The sequence below is a fragment of the Crotalus tigris genome, unplaced genomic scaffold (genome assembly GCF_016545835.1).
Source record: "Crotalus tigris isolate CLP2741 ecotype Arizona unplaced genomic scaffold, ASM1654583v1 scf7180000020963.25688851:1431469, whole genome shotgun sequence".
Taxonomy (NCBI): Eukaryota; Metazoa; Chordata; class Lepidosauria; order Squamata; family Viperidae; genus Crotalus; species Crotalus tigris.
In genome coordinates this window covers 287,367-308,913 of record NW_024098281.1, presented here as the reverse complement: position 1 = coordinate 308,913, position 21,547 = coordinate 287,367, and the positions used below count along the sequence as shown (strand labels likewise).

Below are 21,547 nucleotides of genomic sequence, written 5' to 3'. Positions count from 1 at the left end.
ACTGGTGGGTGACCTGATTTTTGGGGGGGGGAGAAATCAGCCCATTTCAATTGGAGGACAGTCGCCAGTGACACATGAGAGATTTATTGAACTCTCTTGTTGGCCAAATTCCTTAAGGAAGCCTCACTCTTTATAACAGCAGGAGTTGGGCCAGACTGGCTAGTGTGGGAAGGAAAGTGCCATGCCGTATCAGAGTGTGCAATTTTCCAGGTGAGAAGCAACTGGAGAAAGAGAGTCATTGTGGCACAGTGGTTAGAATGCAGCATTGTAGGCAAACTGCCCACAGCCAGGAGTTTGATCCTGATGGGGCTCAAAGTTGACTCAGCTGTGTTCTTCGGAGGTCGGTAAAATGAGGACCCAGGTTGTTGGGATCAACAGGCTGACTCTGTAAACAGCTTAGAAAGGGCTGCAGAGCACTGAAGCGGTATATAAGTCTTAAGTGCTGCAATTCTTTGGGCTTCACCCATCCATTCATGGGAGACTCTTCTGAGCGATCAAAGTGGGTTAAAGGGCGGCTGTGCAACTACATGGAAGCATCTGCCAAAAGGGCAAAGGGAGGAGGGTTCTTTAATGGGAAAGACGGCCAACATCACGCGTGGGCTTTCTTGGAGGAAAGCAGGCCTGGAGGGCTCCGGCCTGTAAATCCGGTGCTTGGCAGTCGCATTTCCTCCCGCTGAGAGACCCTGTGGGACAAGAGGCGTTTCTGGGGAGGCGCTAGTTTTGATTTTCGCCTGCATTGAAACCGGGAATGCGGCCCACGTTTCCGTTGGCCAGCCTGGCTGCATCCCTCCCTCTCGGACCCTTCGGTGGCTCTGCCCGCCCGGGCTTTCTTCGCTGCTGTCGGACCTCTGACGGGCGCCGCTCCGGAGAGGCTTGCGATGGCGAGCCGCGGAGGCGCTGCGTTGCGGAAGCGCCGGAAATCTCTGGGGCGCCGGAGGCTCCTGGGAGTTTCGTCCGGAGGGACGCCGGGCTCTTTTGCGGGGCGGAACCAGTGGCCACGCGGAACGGTTTCCTCTCCGGAGTGTAACGGGAGGAACCAAGCGGCCGACGTCCCATTGGTTGAGAAAACAGAAGGGGCGGTCTGGCGCCCGGGCGGGTTTCTTCCCGGAAGCGGAAGCGCGGCGGAGGCCTTGGAGCAGCGAACCGGCGCAGGGAGGGCGGGTGTCACGATGCTGGCGCTGCGGACGGCGCGCGGGTTCTCCGGCCTGCGGCTCCTGCTGCGGGAGGTGGGCGGGCGGGCAGGGGCAGGGGATGCTGGGGAGGTGAGCGCTGAGTGGGCGGGTCGGGCCCTTTCCCCCGCGCCTCCCCAGCCTCTCCCTGGTGGTCCTTGCAGGGCGCCCGTCGGGCGGGTCCTGGATCGTCGCCGCGGAGGAGCGCCTCGGGGCTGCCCATGAACACGATGGTGCTCTTCGTGCCGCAGCAGGAGGCCTGGGTGGTGGAGCGCATGGGCCGCTTCCACCGCATCCTCGAGCCGGTAAGAGCCGCGGGGCAGTGGGTGTGTGTTTGTGCTGGGGAGATCCCCGGAGGGCATCTAGTCGGGCACCATTGCCACGGCCGGCCTGGGGTCGGGAGGAGGCTCCCCAGCGAAACGGCGCTCGGCTCTGCCTGAAGATCTCTGTCTCTTGCGAGCCCCGGCCGCTTGTACAGTGTGGTCCCCAGCGGTCCTCTGCTGAGCCCCCTGGTCGCTGGGCCGGAGGATCGGGCCCTGCTGGGCGTGCTTTTCAGCTCGTAGCAACAGCAACAGCCCTCTGAGCCCCCCCCCCGCCCCGGCAATCGCGGGAAGGCCTCCCGGATGCCTTCTAGTCCAGGGAGGCTGGGCTAGGGGGGAAGGGAGCGCGAGGCTTCGTCCCACAACAATGGGTCGTTGCTATGGGCTGCCTCTGCCCTGCTGAGCCTCGCAAGCTGGTGCAGCCACATAAATAATACTCCGTCCTTCAAGCGAACAGGTCTCCCAGCCCATGAAGGGGCCTTCAGCTTTTGCCTCCCTCCAAACGTTCTTACACTTGTTAGGATCAGATGCTGCCTCAGCATGGTGGCTGTCCGGCTCTGGTCGCCTGCTCTGGGGCCTCCCCCTCCCCCTATGGGGGCAGGGAAAGCGCCATGTTGCCATTGAACACTCCAGCTGAGCCTCCAGGCAGGAGTCCAGTACAAAGAGCTGTTTAGGAGAGCTTGGGGTCCTGGCAGCCATTTTGCTTTCACGTTCCATGCTCAGAGATGGCATGCCACTTCCTCATCTGCTTGCTGTCTTCTTACAGGTAGTCCTCAACTTACGACCACAACTGAGCCCACCATTTATTAAGCAAGAAATTTGTTAAATGAGTTTTGTCATTTTATGACTTTTCTTGCCACATTTGTTAAATGAATCCCTGCAGTTGTTAAGTCAGCAACATGGTTGTTAAGTGAATCTGGCTTCCCCTTTGATTTGGCTTGTCAGAAGGTCACAAAAGGGGATCACGTGACCCTGGGACACTGCAACTATCATAAATACGAGTCAGGTGTCAAGCATCTGAATGTAAATCATGTGACCATGGTAATGCTGCAACAGTCATAAGTGTGAAAAACTTATGGTCAGTTTTTTCAGTGCCATTGTAATGTTGAACGGTCACTAAATGACTGTTGTAAGTCGAGGACTGCCTGTACTCCTTTTCCTCCCACATAGCCAGAAAAAGTTGGAGCTAGGTTTATCTTTGTCAATTGAGGGTGGTGCTGGTGGAGGTGAGCTGCCTATGGACTTGAGCATGTTCCTAACAAAATGCCAGAGTGTGGCTCAATTAGCCAGACAGTTGGATGTCACTGCAGATGCTTGTGAGTATAAATAGTGTGGGGAATAAATGAGCCCAGCTAATCTCAGCTTTCTCAGATTGTACACTTCGGGGCAAAGGACGAGGGGTGAGCCAAGCCTTGGGGAAGAGGGTGGGAAGCATTTCTGCCTGGCTGCAGCTGCTTTTCCCAAGGGCTGACAGCAGCCTGGAGGGTTTTAAGAAGAGGCCGGACAACAGGCTCTTTAAGGAGGGTCTGTTTGGTTTTGCAGCATATTACAGAGGCTTAGACTAGATCAGAGGTCCCCAACCTTTGGGACACCAGGGACTGGTTCCGTGGAGAGAGGTTTTTCAGTGGACCGGAGGGGGTGTGGTTTCATCTACTGCCTGCATCCCATGGATGGGATTTTGCTTGTTTGCACAGCCCGGTTTCTGGCATGCCGTGGCCCGGTACCAGTCCACAGCCCGGGGGGTTGGGGACCCCTGGACTAGATGACCTTGGTGGTGGCTGTTTCATCGTGAGGTTTTCTAGCAGAGTTTAGACAGGCTTTTGCCTGGCTCCCTCCAACCTTGTGATGCTGTGATTGTTGGACAGCCTGAGATGATTATAGATAGAGAAAAGGATGATTCTTGTCCTTTGCTGATCCTTGCCAGGGACTGAATTTCCTCATCCCACTCCTAGACCGCATCCGCTATGTCCAGAGCCTCAAGGAAATTGTCATCAACGTGCCAGAGCAGTCGGCTGTTACCCATGGTGAGAGGGCCCGACTGGGGGACAGTTGGAGCTGGGGGACCAGAAGCCCTGGGGAGTGGGGGGGAAGGAAGGGGCCGGTCTGCTGTGCGTTCAGAGATCAGCCCAACTGAATTGAGGCAGCCTTGATTCTTTTGGTTTGCCGGCTCCATTAGTTCCTTCAGGGAAAGGGTGCACCACGGAACGGGTCACACTCAGTGCAGGTGGTCTTCGACCTACAACGGTTCATTTGGTGACCATTCAACATTCCAACAACACTGAAAAATGTGACTTGGGACCGTTTTTCACAGTTAACAACCATTACAGGATATACGTGATCAAAATTGGGACACTTGGTGGCTGGCTTGTATTTATGACAGTTGCAGAGTCCTGGGGTCCCCTTTTGTGACCTTTCTGGTTGGCTTCCGACAACCAAAGTCGGGGGGGGGGCACGGATTCGCTTTACGACCGTGCGATTCACTTGGCAGCTGTAGTGATTGGCTTAACAATTGTGACAAGAAAGGTTGTAAAATGGGGCAAGACTCATTTAACAACTGCCCAGCTTACCAGCAGAAATGTTTGGGCTTAGTTGTGGTCGTAAGTCAAGGACTGCCTGGTACTTGTCAGTCTGGTTTCGTAGCCCCTGTTGGAGCATAAAAACACTGAAGTTTTCCAGGATGAGCTGTCCAAACTCTGACAAAAAACATTGTGGCAATGATAATAATTCGGGGCTGCCCAATTGAAATTATTCAAGGCCGCATGCAATGACTTTAAAACCCCCTTTGGAATGACAAAGCAGAAAGCTGGGGGTGTTCACAGGGCCGCTGATGTCCTTGGACTAAACATAAGAGCAGAAACGGGTCAGGGCCGTCCGCTCCACGGGCAGCTGGACTCCACTTGCCCTGGGCCTTTAGCCCAGTGCCTTGGACGTTTGATGCTTGTGGGGTCTTTTGTTCTTTGTTTAGGTTGAAAAAGCAGGAGCCTTGTGTTAGCGGTCCAAGTGCTGGATTGCTTTCTGGCATCTGGGCCTTCCCTAAAGCTTTGCTGTATAGATGATAAAAGTTGCCTTTGCTTCCGCTGAAAGAATTCCTGCGTCTTTGCAGATAACGTGACCCTCCAGATCGATGGGGTTCTCTACCTGCGCATCATGAATCCTTACAAGGTACCAAGCAGAAGCTCCACACAGAACGGGGACTGTTTTCAGTGGCTGTGTGGGGCTCTCAGAACTGCTTTTCCTCAGTGGATTTGGGAGGTTTGGCAGATGGATCTCTTTTGGGTTGATGTTCTCTAGGGCCAGGACGACATCGGGCTCAGAAAGTCAAGGCCTTTTCCCTTGATTGTGGGTCTGGCCTTTCTGCCTGGCCTGGAAGAAATTCACCTATTTCCCGGTTCCTTCCATCCGATGTCCCTCTTCCTCCTCTAGGCTAGCTATGGGGTGGAGGATCCCGAGTATGCTGTCACTCAGCTTGCCCAGACTACCATGCGATCCGAGCTGGGCAAGCTCTCCCTGGATAAAGTTTTCCGGGTAAGCAACAGAAGAGAAGGAAGACCCCCCCACACACACTCTATGTACTGTTTAATAGCGGACAAGAGAAGAGCAGAGTGTCAGGCTTGTCCCGACTTGGACATTTAGGAAAGAAAGACCCTCAACTCCATTTGTGAAGTGAAAGGTTTACTAAAGTCAAACCATTACAGCATAAGCAAAGCTGGATCTGAATATTCCCGTGCAAAGCCTGCGTTTTTCCCTCTCCCCTGGCCCTTGACCAGTCTGTCAGTGTCCAATAATGTTCGAATTAAATGTTTGGGGAACGGTTTTGAGGTTTGGCGCCTCTTTGCTGGAGTTTTGGCCGTGCTTGATCAGCCGCCAGTGTGTTCTGGATTGACACCTCTGGTTCCTGTCGCCCTGTCATTCTCCCCTTCTACCTCCCCAATCTTACCCCATCCTCCCCCATTTTATGGCAGAATGCCAGCTAAGTGAGGTATGCTGAAGATGGCAGACCTGACACAGGGGCGGCCTCCCCAGGATTTTATATAAATAATCTAGGTTAACCAGATAGCTGTCAATGCGCAGGGTGTTTGATTGAAGAGAGTTACCTGGCCTTTTCCTTTGACTAAACAAACCTATTGAGGCAAAAGCCAAAGAGGGGCAGCTCAGCAACTTCTGAAGAATGTGGAGGGTGATTGCAGAATCCACGCTGAGATGCTTCATCTGCCCAATTGCACACACTGGCTGCTTCTGGTCCATAGGTTCGGTGGGCCTGAGCTGGGCTGGGCCAAGGAACCCCATAGGTTCCAGGGTTGCCTTTCTGCTCTGCCCTTGCTGGACTCTCTGACTCCACCCTTGTTCCGTCCAGGAGCGTGAATCCCTCAATTCCAGCATTGTGGACTCCATCAACCAGGCCTCGGACTACTGGGGCATCCGGTGCCTGCGCTACGAAATCAAGGACATCCACGTGCCCCCCCGGGTGAAGGAGTCCATGCAGATGCAGGTCAGTGTGGCATTCCTGGGTAAATGAAGCCTTTCTAGGCAGCACCGTCCTTGGGCTGTGGAGCCGCTTGGTACTTGCCTTTCTTCATTCTGATGGGTCTCCTTTTATCAACTGGCTGGCTGTTGCTGAAATGAAGTCGATGCAGGTCATCTGTCCAAAAAGGAGTGGGCTCCCTGATCTGGCTTGGCCCTGTCTTTGCACAGGGTTTGGGGCTCGGGACTTTCAGAGAGGGGAGCAATGCCTTCTAAGCCCCAGGGCAGCAGCAACAGCTGAACTCCTGCAGTCCTGGCCTGGGGGTTCCTTGTGCAGCCAGCCAGGCCCTTTTGCCAAGAGGCGAGGGGATCCCTACTAAAAGGCCCCCTGTTGCTCTTAGGTGGAGGCCGAGAGGCGCAAAAGGGCCACCGTCTTGGAGTCCGAAGGGATGCGAGAATCAGCCATCAACGTGGCTGAGGGGAAGAAGCAGGCCCAGATCCTGGCTTCAGAGGCTGAGAAGACAGAGCGGATCAACCAGGCTTCTGGTACGGAGAGCTCAGAAACGGCTCGCGGCAAGGAGGCTTGGCCCAAAGCACGAGTGTTTTCCTCTGCCATGTGGGGTGCCCATATCTGGCATGGGTGGGTCAGAAGCACTGAGGGAATGGGAGCCCAGAAAGAGACGTCTTTGGGGCAAGCACAGATGCTGAAGGTCCCGGCCTTCTTCGAGGGAGGCCTGGCACTTCAACTAAAGACTCCTTCCAGGCAGCCTGGAGCAAGGGGGCTGCCCTTGGTTCATGGAAGACCCAGGCCTCCTCCCTCCCCTTCTCTGCATCCACTCTTCTCTGGGGAGGAAAGCAGCTGAGGGGGTGGGTGAGGCATCTGCTGGCAGAGCCGACCTTGAGGTGGGCCACCTCAAAACTCCATGGGCGGTCTCTCTTTCAGGGGAGGCCAGCGCCATCCTGGTGAAGGCCCAAGCCAAGGCCGAGGCCATCGGACTTCTGAGCATGGCTCTGACCCAGCAGGTGATAGTGGGGAAGAGGGAGGAAAAAGGTGTTGGCCATGTTGGGGGAGGGGCTGCCCCTCTTTGCAACTGAAGAGGGGCTCCAAGCAAGCCTTTGTGTGGGGCTGGGCTGCTTGCTGGAGGCAAGTCCGTGTTCATGAGAGGCGAAGAGAGTTGGGAGGTCTGTCTCTGTTGGAGACCCCGGGTTCTAAAGAGAGTGTTTTGGTCTAGTGGTTAAGGTACCAGACTAGAAAACCAGAGATCAAGAGTTCAAGTCCCGCCACTCTCCCTCTCTCAGCCCAACCCACTTCACAGGATTGTTGTGGTGATGTCGGCCCACTGACCATGGGGGGGGGAGGCCTGCATATTGCCCGGTTGGAGGCCCTCTTCCGTTCATCTCCGCTCACCAGGCATGCAGACCCCCTTCCTGGTGCCCAAGCAGAGCAGTCCACTGGGCAGAAATGAAAAAGTGGCTGAATGACACTGGTTGGTGGAGTCAGGAGGGGCCTGTTTATTCTGCTTTGGGCGAGGAAGGGAAAGAAAGATTCCTGTTAAGAGCCAAAGGATGGCTTTTCTCTGAAAGGCTGGGTGGGAGAAGGCCAGGAAGGCCCTCCCTCCCTCCCTCCCTCCCCCCAGAGCCCGCTCCAGCGGCCTTTGGCTCATGCTTCTTGCCCTCCTCTCAGAATGGCAACATGGCGGCTTCCCTATCGGTGGCTGAGCAGTACGTACAGGCGTTCTCCCAGCTGGCGAAAGAGTCCAACACCATCCTCCTGCCCACCAGCACTGGAGACGTGACCAGTATGGTCGCCCAGGTCAGTCTGGAGCACAAGAGCCGGGGGCCTGGGATACGCAGGCTGCAGCATGGGCGGGAACTCTGGGCAGGTGGAGGGTGGGATATGTGGGTCTGGCAGGTAGCGGGAGGGAAGCCCCAGCCATAACTGCAGAACAACAGAGCCAGCTGCCCTGGGGTGGGGAGGCACTAGAAATCAAGGCTACCTCAGCAGGGAGGCTCTTGATTTTGGGTATATCTGCTGCAGCCAGTCTTGGGAGCTCTCTTTTGGCGTGGGAGTTAGGAAGAGGGAGTAAGTTTCCCAGCCCTGGAGATGGTGTCTCAGAGGCCCTGGCAGCCTCTGTCTTGGAGATAGCAGGGGCAGCCTGGCTGGAGAAGGGATGGGGGGTGGAGAAAGGGGGAGCCGGCTGGCTGACTGCAGAGGTTGGGATGACCGCTGGATGGCAGTTGCAACACCCAGTAAGCTCTGTAATAGATGGGGGAAAGGGCCCTGTGGGGTGAGCAAGACCCCAGGATTAGGTGGGGCCAAGGCCAAGAGGCTTCTTTGGAGCCCCAAAGGACTGAGGTGGGCTTGCACGCTTTGCAGCTTTTTTAAGAGTCTGCAGACGGTCTCCAAGGCTCTTTTGGGGTGGGGAAGGAGCAGCAACTCCCCCAAGGAAGGGCCTACACCTCCTGGGGGGCTCAGCAACTGGGGTGGGACAGACACAACACACACAGACACACACACACACACACACGGCATCCTTGGTGATGGACCCCCTTCCTTTCTTCTTCCGCAGGCCCTGACCATCTACTCCTCCCTGACCAAGACTCAGGAGCCTCCCGAGAGCCTGGAGGGCCCCACTGACCCTCCCCGGTTGGCACAGAAGCCTCCCAGCACCAGCTATGAGGAATTGGAGCAGTCAAGCACCAGCTAGCCGGAGCCCCCAAGGACTGGCCCCCAAGGAGCCCCGGATGCACCCCTGTTTATTTTCTTATTGGATTGAATCATGTTGCAATAAAAAGGAGATGGCAGAGTCTGTGTCGGCAGCAGCAAAGGGGGGCGCGTCTGGGATCGCGGGGGGGGGGGGCTTTTCCTGGTGAAGCGGCGGCGCCCTTGACTCCTCCCGCCGGAAGAGGGCGCCCTCCGGCCGCTCCGCCTGCCCTCTCGCCCTCTTCCGGCCGCCGTGCCCTTTCCGGCGGGCGGGCGTGAGCCAAGGGCGCAGGATGCCGGGGAGGCGGGTGGCGGTGTCTTCGGCGGCGGCGGGGCTACTGCTGGTGGCCTGGGTCGGGTTGCTGCTTTGTTCGGCGCTGGCGCTCTTCGCCGGCGGCTTCCTCCTGGTGCGGCTGGAGCTGGGCTATCGCAGTGACTGTGCGCTACCGCCGGGCGGTCCTCCGCTGCCCGCCCGCCCGCTTCGGAGCCCCTGCTGGCTGCCGGCGCGCTTCGCCCGGGCGGCGCTGGTGCTGATTGACGCGCTGCGCTTCGACTTCGCGCGGCCCCGGCCAGACCCCTCGGCTGGCCCGCCGCGACCCTTCGAGGACCGGCTGGGAGTCCTGCACCGCCTGGCTCTCCAGCAGCCCCGCCACGGCCGCCTCTACCGCTTCCGTGCCGACCCGCCGAGCACCACGATGCAGCGGCTGAAGGCGCTGACCACCGGTTCGCTACCCACCTTCGTGGACGCCGGCAGCAACTTCGCCTCCTACGCCATCCGCGAGGACAACCTGCTCTGGCAGCTGGCCAGCAATGGTGGGAAGCCGGGGGGGGGGGAGGCGGCTCGGTGAGGCGCTAGTCCTCTTGAAGGAAGGCTGAAATCTGCCCAGGCTCCTTTGCCCTCGCTCAGCCTCGCCTGCTGCTTTCGCGAGAGTCGCAAACGCTTCTTTATGGGCGGGCGGGGATCTCCTATTCGCTGCTACTAGTTACCCTGGAAAGACCCCCCCCTCCGACTTCCCCCTCCTGAAGGTGCCCTCCTCGCCCGGCGTCCAGTCTCTGCTCTTTGAGCAGCCCCCAAGCGTTCGTTTTCCCTTCTCCAGTCCTCGCTCGTGTCTCCTTTCTGCGACGGATCTGGGCTGGTCGAGCTCTTGGTCCTAAGCTGAGCAAGAGCCCCCTCCAGGTATCAGCTAACCCCAGTGACCTCCCATCCCTTCCAGGCGACCCTTCAGGCTCTAAGGCAGAACCGGCCCAGCAACCTGAAAGACGGCCTCCCTCTGGGGCAAAGGGATTTGATTGGTGGTTGGGCTGTGCCATTCCACCTTTGGCCCATGATCTGAGGCTCTGGGATCCACCCCTGCACGTTTGACTTGAGGGGTGGTCTCCCCTTCCCCGAGATTGTTCTAGGACAGTGTTCCTCAACCTTTTCTTCACCATGGACCCCCTTTAAATACCTTTTGTGGCCATGGACCATGGCCATGGATCTCCAACACTTAAGATTTAAATCATAACATTTCTCCAAGCTTTGGTGGATCCCCCTGTGATGACATTATGCCCCCCCCCCGGGGATCCACGTGCCACAGGTTGAAAACCCCTGTGCTAGGACCTTTGAGCACTTTGATGTTGGGTAGAAAGTCAGGACGGTGTACCAGTCCCACCACCTCAAGGAGAACGGAGTGTGTTTCTAGGCTTTTTCCCCCCCTACGTATCATGACTGAAAAGATGTTATTTCCTCAGAAATCTTGGACGTTCGGCATGGCTCAGTGGTTCACACAGTCATATCAATCTAAAAAGCCTGTCAGACATAAACGGTGTTCATTTTGGCTGGGAAATCTAGCTGTTGATCCCTCAGCCCACCCACCCACCCCAAACTTTGGACTCGGGGTGTGAGTAGACCCTATACCAGGGGTAGGCAACCTCGGCTCTTTTATGATTCATGGACTTGAACTCCCAGAATTCCTGAGTCAGCATAGCTGGGTTGAAGTCCATGAGTCATAAAAGAGCCGAGGTTGCCTACCCCTGCTCTATATCGTATACCACTTCAGACAAATGGTTGTCCAATCTCTTCTTAAACACTGCAGGTTTTCAAGGAGAGACTGGACAACCATTTGTATAGGGTTTCTTGCCTGGGCAGGGGGTTGGACTAGAAGACCTCCAAGGTCCATCCCAACTCTTGTCTCTATTCTATTCTATTCTATTCTATTCTATTCTATTCTATTCTATTCTATTCTATTCCTTATTCTATTCTATTCCTTATTCTATTCTATTCCTTATTCTTTTCTACTGTACTCTATTCCATTCCATTCTATTCTATTCCTTATTCTATTCTATTCTGTTCCCCATTCCATTCCATTCCATTCTATTCCCTATCCTATCCTATCCTTCCAGATGTACTTTAATTAACCACCAAGAACTGTTGAACAAGACACACAAAAGATGCTTCAGGCCTACATTTGTTGAGGGAAAATAAAAGAAGAAAGAATTAGGAATGGTCTCACAGGTCATCTATTCCATCCCATTCCAATCCTAACCCTAACCCTGAGAAAGAGAGACCCCCTTGGACAGTGGTTCTCAACCTTTTTAATGCCGCGACCCCCAACCGGTTGTAAGTCGAGGACTACTCAACCGGTCATAAGTCGAGGACTACTCAATTGGTGCAGCACCGTTTGCAGAATGGGACTTTTGGCGGGCTCAGCAGGGCAGAGACAGCCTGGACAACTCCTATTGGCTTTTGAAAGCCAATAGAATTAGACTCAATTCAAGAGAGTCTATTCTATTGGCTTTCAAAAGCCAATAGAATAAAAGGGAGTGGCACAGCTAAGGAAAAGGGGAAAAAAATGGCGGACTGCGTTGTTTGGCAACCCCCATGAAATGGTCGTTTGACCCCAAATGGGGTCCCGACCCACAGGTTGAGAACTACTGCCCTTGGAAAAAGCAGGAATGAAGCCTCCTGGAATGGTGGTGATGCTGGAGCAGCAGCAGATTTTATGCTTAGGAGTGTATTGCCACCTGCTGGTTGCCATGCTGTGAACCCCCCTTCTCCGTACCTCTGCCAACGTCCCCCCTCCTCTTTCAGGGAAAAAAGTGGTCTTCATGGGGGACGATACCTGGGACGGCCTCTTCCCCCAGGCCTTCCACCGGGCCCACTTCTTCCCTTCTTTTAACGTGAAAGATCTGCACACAGTGGACAACGGCATTTTGCAGCATTTGTACCAGACAGGTGAGCAGGTCTGGTCCTGGGTGGGAGAATGGGGGATGAGTGAAGTTGGAGTCAGAATGGAAGGCCAACTCTGGGGAGCGGGATCTCTCCAGCTAGAAAGTGACCTGGGTTTTGTTAAGAAAATGCTTTTTAATTGCTTCCGTAACATAACCAGCGATGGTGGCCAAATGGCATATATTTTAACAATAAACCCAAAGCCGACAATCAGATTTCTGTGAGTTTCACAAATAAGAACAGGGAAAGGGAATCTCAGCCTCAACTGCCCTTGGTTCTCTTTCCATTCAGCTCAGCAGTTGCCAATCTTTCTGGCTTTGTGGACGGCGGGGAGTGGGGGGGAAGGGCAGAGGGGATGGTTCCATGCGAGCACACGCGCAACTCCATTTGAGCAAGCAGTGAGCACATGCACCCCTCGCTTGCATAAATGGAACTGTGCTGGTTCCTCTGCCCGCACAAGTGGAGTTGCCTGTGCACGCTCACCCGCCACTTCCACAGCTGGCTTCTGAACGGGCCAGAGCCTGGCATTGGGCCACTATCTGGGGATTGGGGACTGCAGATGTAGTTCTTTCCCCTCCCCTCTCGTGTTTTGCCATCCTCTTCCTGGTACCTTGCCTAGTTGAATCCATACCCTGCTATTGCACTGCAATGGAGGGAAGGCTCCAAGCGGCCTCTGTTCTTCCTTCCAGCCCTCCCTAAAATGCAGCGCTCCTTTTCACCTTTGACCTCTCTCCCCTCTTTCCTGTGGCACAGTGGATGATGGCGAGTGGGATCTACTTATTGCCCATTTTTTGGGTGTGGATCACTGCGGTCACAAACATGGACCAGATCACCCTGAAATGGCCAAGAAGCTCTCCCAGATGGATGAGATGCTCAGGTGAGTTGGAACCGGAACTGGAGGGGAAGCCCTCCCCCCTGCCACCCCCCCCCCCAGGATGGCTGTCCCTCCTGTCCTCAGCCTCACGTGGCAGAATGGCAGGCAGCTTTTCTACTGGGTGCCCTCATCTAGTGCAGGGTAGAGCAGCAGCTCAGGACACAAACCATCCAGCCCCAGCTGAAGCCCCGTTGCTTCTGGTGTGGCTTCTAAAAGTGCAAGTTGACTATTTCCACCAGTCTGTTTCATGCTGGTGCTGGCCAAGAGGGTGTAGCTTAAGTTCTATATTGTTGATGGACAGTTCACTGGTTGACCACCTGGGAAATGACACGCTCCTCCTGGTGGCAGGGGACCACGGCATGACAGCGACCGGGGACCACGGTGGAGACAGTGAGGAGGAACTCGACGCGGCTCTCTTTGTGTACAGCAAGGCTCCGCTTTTCCGGGACCTTCCCCCTGAGGTGAGCCAGAAGGGCACCTGGCCAGCATGAGCAGCCCTGCCAAAACAGACCTGGCACTCCCTGGTGTGGGACATCTGGGAGAAAGGACAACCCCTGGGCTGCGATAAGGTGTGTCCTTGGGCAAGGGCAGATTACCTGCAGTCTTCTAGGTGCTTCCAGAATTCCTTGCGTTGGTGGTGTTGATGGAATCATCAAGGTCAGCAGCCACACCTCCGGCAGGCAGCGCCAGGTGGCTGATCCCTGACAAAAGGCTGGATGAAAAACTGGGTGGTTTCCCGGGGATCTTCCATCTTTGCCCCATTGCTTGTTCCCCATTCCTCCTCAGGAGCCCCAGACGGTCCCACAGGTGAACCTGGTGCCGACCTTGGCTCTCTTGTTGGGGGTGCCAGTGCCGTATAGCAACATTGGGGAAGTGATGGCTGATCTCTTTGCAAGTGAGGGGGATGCAGCTGCCTCGCTCCGTGCCCAGCTGGCAGCCTACAACATCAATGCCAGGCAGGTAAGAGTGGATCCCCTCCCATGGGGGGGCCTTCAAAAGTGAGGTCTTGGTGCAATGGTTAGAAGGTAGCATTGCAGGCTAACTCTGCCCGCTGCCAGGAGTTTGATCCTGACCAGCTGGAGATTGACTCAGCCTTCCATCCTTCCAAGGTCAGTAAAATGAGGACCCAGATTGTTGGGGTCAATATGTTGACTCTGTAAACCTCTTAGAGAGGGCTGTGAAGCACTGTGAAGCGATGTATAAGTCTCAGTGCTATTGCTAAGTGCTATTAAGACAGCCCAAAGGACCCCACTCGGAGAGAGTTCAGCAGGGGAACCAGGGGATTCACGCTCCCCTTGTCCTGCCTCCCAGAGGCACAGTGGCATCTCCAGTTGCCCCTCACAGCACAGAAGATACAGCTGGTCTGGCAGCCACGAGGCTGAGAGGCTGAGGCTTCGGAGGCCATGCTGAGCTGCTTGGGAGGCCCTTAGTGAAGTGCCCCCCTCCCCACCTTGCTGAAGCAGCCTTCCAGTGATCTGAGTGACTGATCTTTTTGCCTGGGCAGGTGGACCGCTTTCTGCACTCCTATGCAGAGGCCGCTCAGGACCTCCCGGCGGAGAAACTGCAGCACCTTCAGCATCTCTTTCGCTCCGCCACGGAGGAGCACGAGCGCCTCTTGGCCCAGGAGGCTTCTCTGGTCCTGCCGCAGATGGAGGGGCTCCGGACACGTTTCCAGCAGTACCTGCAGGAGGCCCGGGCCGTGTGTGCCGAGTCCTGGGCCCGCTTCCATCCCGGCTGCATGGTGGCCGGCTGCGCCCTCTTGACCTCCTCCTGCCTGCTGTGCTACGTGGCCTCCCAGGTGGCCACTCGCCTGGACTTCTCCTACCGCCACTTCTTCCTCTACCCCCTGCTCTGGGGGTTGGCGGGGGTGACCCTCCTGGGGCTGGCTCACGTCTTCAGGGGGGCCAGAGCTGACCTCCTTATGCTGTCCTCCGGGGGGGCGGCGACTTCCCAACTGGGCTTCTTCTGGCATTGCTGGACCAGGCGCCCCCCAGCCCTGCATACGGCTGGCCTTTGCCCCCCGTTGGAGGGTTTCAGGCTGAAGCCGAGGCTCTGGGCGGGGCTGCCCCTGGGCATCCTGTTCCTGCGTTGCGCAGCCATGCTTTCGGACAGCTTTGTCGTGGCGGAGGGACAGGTGGTGCCCTTCCTGCTCACCTCCCTGGTGCTGCTGGAGGCTCTGAAGCTGCAGTGGAAGGGCAGGCTGGACGGCTCTCTGCTGTGCTGGCAGCTGCTGGCCACCTTGGGCGTTGTCGTGGTGTGTGCACGGCTCTCAGGGCTTTTCCAGAAGTGCCGCGAGGAGACCCCTGTTTGCCAGACTGCCTCCATTTTGGGGCCCCTCTCCAGCGTGCAGGAACCGAGGACCAAGAACCTCTATTACGGGCTGTGTGTGGGGGCGGTGGCGAGTCTGGTGTGGGGCACCCGCTGCTGGCTGCGCCATTACGGCAACCTGAACAGCTCCTGCGCCCTGGTCCTTTTTGTGCGGTGGGGATTCCCACTCCTGGCCCTGACCCTGGCCGGTTACTGGGCCATCACCTCTGGCGCCGAAGAGATGCTGATCAAACGCCACGCCTGGGCCCAGCTGGCTTTGGAGGCCTTCCCCCGCGGGATTTACGTCTTGGTGATGGCGGGGCTGCTCCTGGTTTTGTGGAAGCCCATGACCGTCTTTCTGGAAGGCAGCCAAGAGCCACCCCTCATGTCCTCCACCTCCGAGGCCTTGATCCCCCAGCTGGACCGCCGGATCCAGGAGTCTCTGAAAAGCCGGCTGGAGGAAACGCCCGGTGGTTGCAGGGCCACGGTGGTCGCCTACGGGCTGGGCAGCGTCTATTCGGCCGCCTTGCTCATCAGCCTGGCCCTGCTGGGCTTCCTTCTGATGACTCTGCACACGGAACGGCTCAGCCTGGCCTTCCTCCTGCTGTTCGTGGAGGCCTTCGCCCTGCTGTGGATGCACGCCTGTGCCAGGGCCCTCTCTGCAGACTCGGGTGAGTCAGGGAATTCTGGCTCGGCCTTGGCCGGAGGGCCTGAAAGGAATCGTCCAAAAGCAAAGCACATTCTCGAGACGCAGTTAAACTCAGTTCAGAGTAGCGGAAGCTGGGAGTCTCAGCTTAAGAGAAGCCCCGGGAAAGGAGGCCAACAGGGCTGGGGGTCCGGCCTGCAAAAAAGGGGTTGTCGTCTCTGCCTGACAGACAGACAGAGCTGGGGAAGCAAGTCCAGCTTTATCCTCGGGGCAGGTTCATAAAGAGTTAAACAGCGTCATAGCTGGTTTGTAAGCGCTGTAGGATTTTAAGGCTAAACCAGCATCTTGAATTGTACCTGAGAAATACTTGGCAACCAGTCAGGTGAGGCAGGGAAGGTGACGGTGGATATTACCTGTCGTGAGCACAATCTCCCTTGCTTGGTGCAATCCTGGAGACTTTTTAAAGGAAAAGCAGGAGAGAGTAGCTAGAGGCCCAGTAATGCCCCCCCCCCCCGAACGCTTCTAGCAAGCTAAGGGAGCCCTTTTAAAGGCAGCTAGAACTCCGGCCTACTAGAGAGGTTCTTAGCGGGGCTTTTAGGCCTGGCAGCCCTCGGATCAGCCGGATCTGCAATGCACAAAGATTTAGCAACAGCCACTGGGCTGTGAGCAGAAACCGTAGATCAGTGGTTCTCAGCCTGTGGGTCGGGACCCCATTTGGGGTTGAATGACCATTTCACGGGGGTCGCCAAACAACGCAGTCCGCCATTTTTTTCCCCTTAGCTGTGCTACTCCCTTTTATTCTATTGGCTTTTGAAAGCCAATAGAATAGACTCTCTTGAATAGAGTCTAATTCTATTGGCTTTCAAAAGCCAATAGAATATTGCCCTGCTGAGCCCGCCAAAAGTCCCATTCTGCAAACGGTGCTGCACCAGTTGAGTACTCCTCGACTTACGACCAGTTGGGGGTCGCAGCATTAAAAAGGTTGAGAACCACTGCCGTAGATGCTGCTGTGCCTCTGGGAGGCAGGAACAAGAGGGATGTGAATCTCCTACTGAACTCTCTCCGTGTGTGTGGGGGGGGGCTGTGCGCTGTGTTCCTTAGCAAGGAGAGCAGTGCTTTGGGGTGCGTGGGCTCCTGGGCTCTCGCTAGTGTTCCTCTTCCTCCTCCTCAGACCCCTTTGTGGTGCCGTGGGAAGCCCTGGTTGCTTGGGCTCTTGCTGCCGCCCAGTTTTTCTACGCCACTGGCCATCAGCCCGTCTTCCCCGCCATCCACTGGAACGCGGCCTTCGTGGGGTTCCAGCAGGGACACGCCACCAATCTGCTGCCTGCGTTCCTCGTTGGGGCCAACACTTTTGCCTCTCAGATCCTCCTGGCAGGTGAGTTCCGTGCTCGATTTTCAGATGGCCTCGGGGACCCAGCCCGGCTTCTTGCCCAGCAGAGAGAGAAATGGGCTCCCGAGTGAATGGCAGCGGCGACGGCTGGCAACCTGACAGTGGGAGTCAAAAGAGCCGAGGTGGCGCAGCAGTTAAAGTGCAGTACTGCAGGCCACTTTAGCTGACTGTGTTCAGCAGGTCAGCGGTTCAAATCTCACCGGCTCAAGGTTGACTCAGCCTTCCATCCTTCCGGGGTAGGTAAAATGAGGACCCAGATTGTTGGGGGCAATGTAAATATATATATACATTGCTTACTGGTGTACACCGCTTAGAGAGTGCTTGCACTTAAAGCGGTATATAAGTCTCATAAATAAATAAATAGACGAGCCCTGGCAGAGTGTGTGGGGGGGGGCTCGGGTCCTTTTTGGGGACAGGCCTTTTCTGCATCCATGGCGAGTCAAAGTTGCCCTTTGGCCCTCCTTCAGAAGAAAGAGGAAGGGTCTCTGCATCTGGTCTCTCGAAGCTCTTTGGCCCACATCTGAGGAGGGGGAGAGGGGCTTCCTGATTCCCTCCCTGTGTGTGTGTGTGCCAGCCTCTCTGTGTGTTTCTCTTTTACGCGCCCGTATAATCTGGCTTTTGGTCCCCGTCTCTTGGTGATCCTCTTTCTCCCGAGGTAGCTGGCTGCCCATTACTTCTGCTGTGGCCCTTTGTCTGTGAGGCCAGCACCTCCGGGGCCGGGAGGCCAAAGACGCGACTGCAGGACAGGGAGGAGCCGATGATGGAGATGAAGCTGCGGGAGGCGCCGGAGCGGTTTTCAGCAGCCCTGCTGCAGCTGGGCCTCAGATACCTGCTTATTTTGGGGCTTCAGGTCTGTGTGTATGTATGAGAGCCACCGTGAGAGAAGGCGTTGATGGGGATTCAGTGGCAACGGGTGTCCCCCCCCGGGAGCCTCACCTGGTTCATCTGCAACCGGTGGATCCACCAGGATGTCCATTTTGTGACTTAGTGGAGATCAGGAACGTTCATTATTGATTTATTAAACTTTATATAGCTTCCCAACTTACACACAGGTGGCTCTGGGCGGCTTACCAATTTTTAAAATCCGCCGTACAATAAAAACTCATAAACGGCAGCAGCCACACAATCTAATCAGCCACTTGATCGGCTCGGTCTCCATTCGGGGTCCCCAGGCCTGCCCACCAAGCCATGTTTTTAGGGCTTTTGGAAAAGCAGCAAGGTGATGGGCTAACTGTACCTGGGGGGGGGGGAATAATGTTCCTTAAAGAAAAAGGCACCACCGAGAACCCCCTTTTTCGTGCCCCACCAGATGACGGTTCCTAATTGATGGGGCTTGCAAGGTGCCCTGCCTTCCCCTCCTGGTGGGCAGAGTAGATGTAACAGGGGAGAGGCCTCCTTTTGTCCCTGCAAAGCCACACCCAGCCTCTCTGGGCAGAGGCTGCCCTTCCTTGATCTCTCTGTCTCCCAGAGGGCCCTTCTGTCCTGAACAGTCTCTAGTTCTCCCTTGCTTGAGTCCAGGGCTGCTGGCCCTGCTGAAGAGCTGCTGTGGGGGGGGGGGGGGAGATATAAGCTCTCTGTCCCTTCCGTATGTTTCCTTTGCGAGGTTGCTGGCTCAGGTGTGAGAAGGCCAGCAGGCTTCTACCCAGGGACAGGGCACCTGTTTCCTTGCTGGCTGCAGCAGCTCTTACTGAAGATCCCTCTGGAGTTCCCTCATAAAGTTGTTTCACTCAGCTAGTTTTGCCGGTAACCAAGCTCTCTCCTCTTCTGGCTGGACTGAACCACTTCCCTCTCTTCTCTTCTCCCAACAGCTTCTGGCTTCTGTTTTGGCAGCCATGATTCTCAGGAGACATCTGATGGTGTGGAAGGTCTTTGCCCCAAAGTAAGTCCCCCCACTAAGTCGGTGCCACGTGGTGAGAAGCTCTTTCTCTAACTCAGGGTTCTCAACCTGTGGGTCGGGACCCCATTTGGGGTCGAACGACCATTTCACGGGGGTCGCCAAACAACGCAGTCTGCCATTTCCCCCCCCCCTTTTCCTTAGCTGTGCTACTCCCTTTTATTCTATTGGCTTTTGAAAGCCAATCGGAATAGACTCTCTTGAATAGAGTCTAATTCGATTGGCTTTCAAAAGCCAATAGGAATTGTCCAGGCTATCTCTGCCCTGCTGAGCCCGCCAAAAGTCCCATTCTGCAAACGGTGCTGCACCAGTTGAGTAGTCCTCGACTTACGACCGGTTGAGTAGTCCTCGACTTACGACCGGTTGGGGGGTCGCGGCATTAAAAAGGTTGAGAACCACTGCTCTAACTCCTCCCAGTCCAAAAACCCACACGGGAAGAGTCAGGATAGGACTCCTGAGCTTGGGCTGGAGGCGGGGTGGATGGCTGGAAGAGTTGCAGTTGAGCTGATCAGAAGTCAGTATTGTGCTTTGCCAGATTTCTCCTTTTACTGCACACCCAACTTTGTTAGCTTCAGGCAGCTAAAAGCAGAAGAAACGGGGAATTGATAAAGAACAGGGAGGCTGTAATGTCAGCCCCAGGATGCCTGACTTAGGTTGCCTGGTTTCCTGAGACACAGGATGTAGGAGAGTACCAGACTGAGCTTGAGAGAGGGAGGGGTCAAGCATGTCATCAGTTTGGCATCCCTTCGCTAAGTCCAGCCCTCCTTGAACTCAGTTGACTCTTACCAGTTGTTCTTGTTTAGAGGCAGCATGGATTAAATGTGTACTCATTTGAACATCTTGGCTCTTGATTTCTTGCACCTGAACTTCAGGGGATACCCTGGGGCAGGGGTAGGCAACTTCGGCTCTTTTATGACTCATGGACTTCAACTCCCAGAATTCCTGAGTCAGCTGACTCAGGAATTCTGGGAGTTGAAATCCATGAGTCATAAAAGAGCCGAGGTTGCCTACCCCCTGCCCTGGGGGCTTTGGCATTTGCTTGATGAGATGAGGCCCCATTTGTCCTGAGCGCAGACCCCCCCCCCCAACCGCAGAGGAGTCCGTGTCCTTCCCCAGGTTCTGTCCTCTTCAGGGACAGACTGCTGAGCTTCCTGCAGAGAGAGCTGGTGGGGAGATCTGCCCCACTGAGCATTGGTTGCCTACTTCCCATGACCTCACCCTGTGCTTTTCTTCACCCTGGCAGGTTCCTCTTCGAAGCGGTGGGCTTTGTGGTGAGTTGCGTCTTTCTCCTCCTGGGCCTTGGCCTGGTGATGCGCGTGGATTGTGCTGTCAGCAAGTGGTTCAAGCAGGTCATCCTTGCGCAGTCCAGATAGCGCAGCAGTGCAAAGGAGTCGGTCGAGTCAGTGCTTGCAATGAGGAGATGCTCTCTGCTTCCTCTCTCTGCCAAGGACAGAGACTTTGGGAGCAGCAGAAAGGAGGGGACCTTGGTTGCACCATATGAATGGCGGGCAGATGCAGCGGAACGGCCCCCTGGCAAGACTTGCCAAGGAATGGGAAGAAGCACCAGATGAAACCAAAGAGAACTTTCGGTTCCTGCACGCCGGGTGCCTGGGGCGCACAGACATGTTGTGGGGAACGACAGGGTGGCAGTTCTTTCTTTCTTTATAATTCTGGAGGATTCAGCAACTACCTCGGAAGGAGAGTGTGCAGCAGGCTGGCTTGGCGACAGTTTGGCAGCCCTGGGCGTCCCAGGCCCGGTTGGTACTGAACAGTGTCCTGGGGAGGGAAGCTCCAGCAGGGCCAAGCGGTGGGCAAGGTGCTTCGCCTGGCTCAGGGGCTCTGAGACACAAGGCCAGGCTTGAAGGCTGAATGGCCAGGGATTTGGAGATCATTGCTGCTATCAAGTTGAGATGCTAGATTCTGGGTTCCAGGTTTTGGATTTGGCTTTTTGAAATAAAAGTACAGCTTTTCAGATTGGAGTAGTAGCTTCAATGGCTGCTCATATGGTCTTGGAGAGCTAAGAAGGAACCACTTGCCTGATCTGGGGTTCATTGAAGAAACATCAGAGGCTGCATGTGTGCCAAGTCAGTTGTCTCTCTGCCCCACGAGTGCCACTCCCTGCTGCCCTGGCTGGATGTTTCTGTGCAGCAGATGTGCTCTAGCTTCTCACTTGCTCTTCCACACGCTCTTTGATGGAGCTGAGTATCCCTGACCGATTTCAGCTTCTCCTTGCCTAGATCCACTGAGCCGGGGCTGGTAGTTAGAATACTGATTCTATTTTGGACTAGCGCAGGGAGAAAAGCGTTTAGCTACGCCTGATTTCAGTCTGGAGCACCTCCAGAGAATCTCTCCCAGGTGAGAGTATCTCATATCTCCCTCTCCCTCTCTCTCTCTCTCTCTCTCTCTCTCTCTCTCTCTCTCTCTCACACACACACACACACACACACACACACACACACACACACACATGCCCCCTGAGACACACACACACATATGCCCCCTGAGAACCTGCCCCTTTCTCACCTTTTGAGTTGGCAGGTTTTGTAACGCCTGTCCCTCCTTCCCTTCTTCTGG

General features: G+C 55.8%; 2 protein-coding genes across 2 annotated transcripts; both read left to right on the top strand.

Moving 5' to 3' along the window:
• Positions 1-1,069: 1,069 nt before the first annotated feature.
• STOML2 (stomatin like 2) lies at positions 1,070-8,757 on the top strand. The gene is made up of 10 exons (XM_039368982.1): positions 1,070-1,226; positions 1,334-1,474; positions 3,414-3,513; positions 4,593-4,651; positions 4,913-5,014; positions 5,844-5,978; positions 6,352-6,496; positions 6,894-6,973; positions 7,635-7,763; positions 8,521-8,757. Exons 1-10 carry the CDS (start codon positions 1,170-1,172, stop codon positions 8,656-8,658), a joined length of 1,086 nt encoding a protein of 361 aa, XP_039224916.1. The 5' UTR covers positions 1,070-1,169; the 3' UTR covers positions 8,659-8,757.
• A 142-nt stretch (positions 8,758-8,899) lies between these two features.
• Positions 8,900-21,001, top strand: PIGO (phosphatidylinositol glycan anchor biosynthesis class O). Its single transcript, XM_039369047.1, has 10 exons — positions 8,900-9,467; positions 11,725-11,868; positions 12,616-12,739; positions 13,038-13,197; positions 13,523-13,696; positions 14,241-15,714; positions 16,861-17,064; positions 17,739-17,929; positions 18,888-18,958; positions 20,217-21,001. The coding sequence occupies exons 1-10, from the start codon at positions 8,948-8,950 to the stop codon at positions 20,344-20,346; spliced, it is 3,192 nt and encodes a 1,063-aa protein (XP_039224981.1). The 5' UTR covers positions 8,900-8,947; the 3' UTR covers positions 20,347-21,001.
• The last annotated feature ends 546 nt before the right edge of the window (positions 21,002-21,547 follow it).

Excerpts from the sequence above, each read along its gene's own strand:
- PIGO (XM_039369047.1), top strand. The coding sequence starts at position 8,948 with ATGCCGGGGAGGCGGGTGGCGGTGTCTTCGGCGGCGGCGGGGCTACTG. Across the intron at positions 13,198-13,522 it reads TCCGGGACCTTCCCCCTGAG|GAGCCCCAGACGGTCCCACA; the intron begins GTGAGCCAGAAG and ends ATTCCTCCTCAG. Across the intron at positions 13,697-14,240 it reads ACAACATCAATGCCAGGCAG|GTGGACCGCTTTCTGCACTC; the intron begins GTAAGAGTGGAT and ends TTGCCTGGGCAG.
- STOML2 (XM_039368982.1), top strand. The coding sequence starts at position 1,170 with ATGCTGGCGCTGCGGACGGCGCGCGGGTTCTCCGGCCTGCGGCTCCTG. Across the intron at positions 1,227-1,333 it reads TGCGGCTCCTGCTGCGGGAG|GGCGCCCGTCGGGCGGGTCC; the intron begins GTGGGCGGGCGG and ends TGGTCCTTGCAG. Across the intron at positions 1,475-3,413 it reads TCCACCGCATCCTCGAGCCG|GGACTGAATTTCCTCATCCC; the intron begins GTAAGAGCCGCG and ends GATCCTTGCCAG.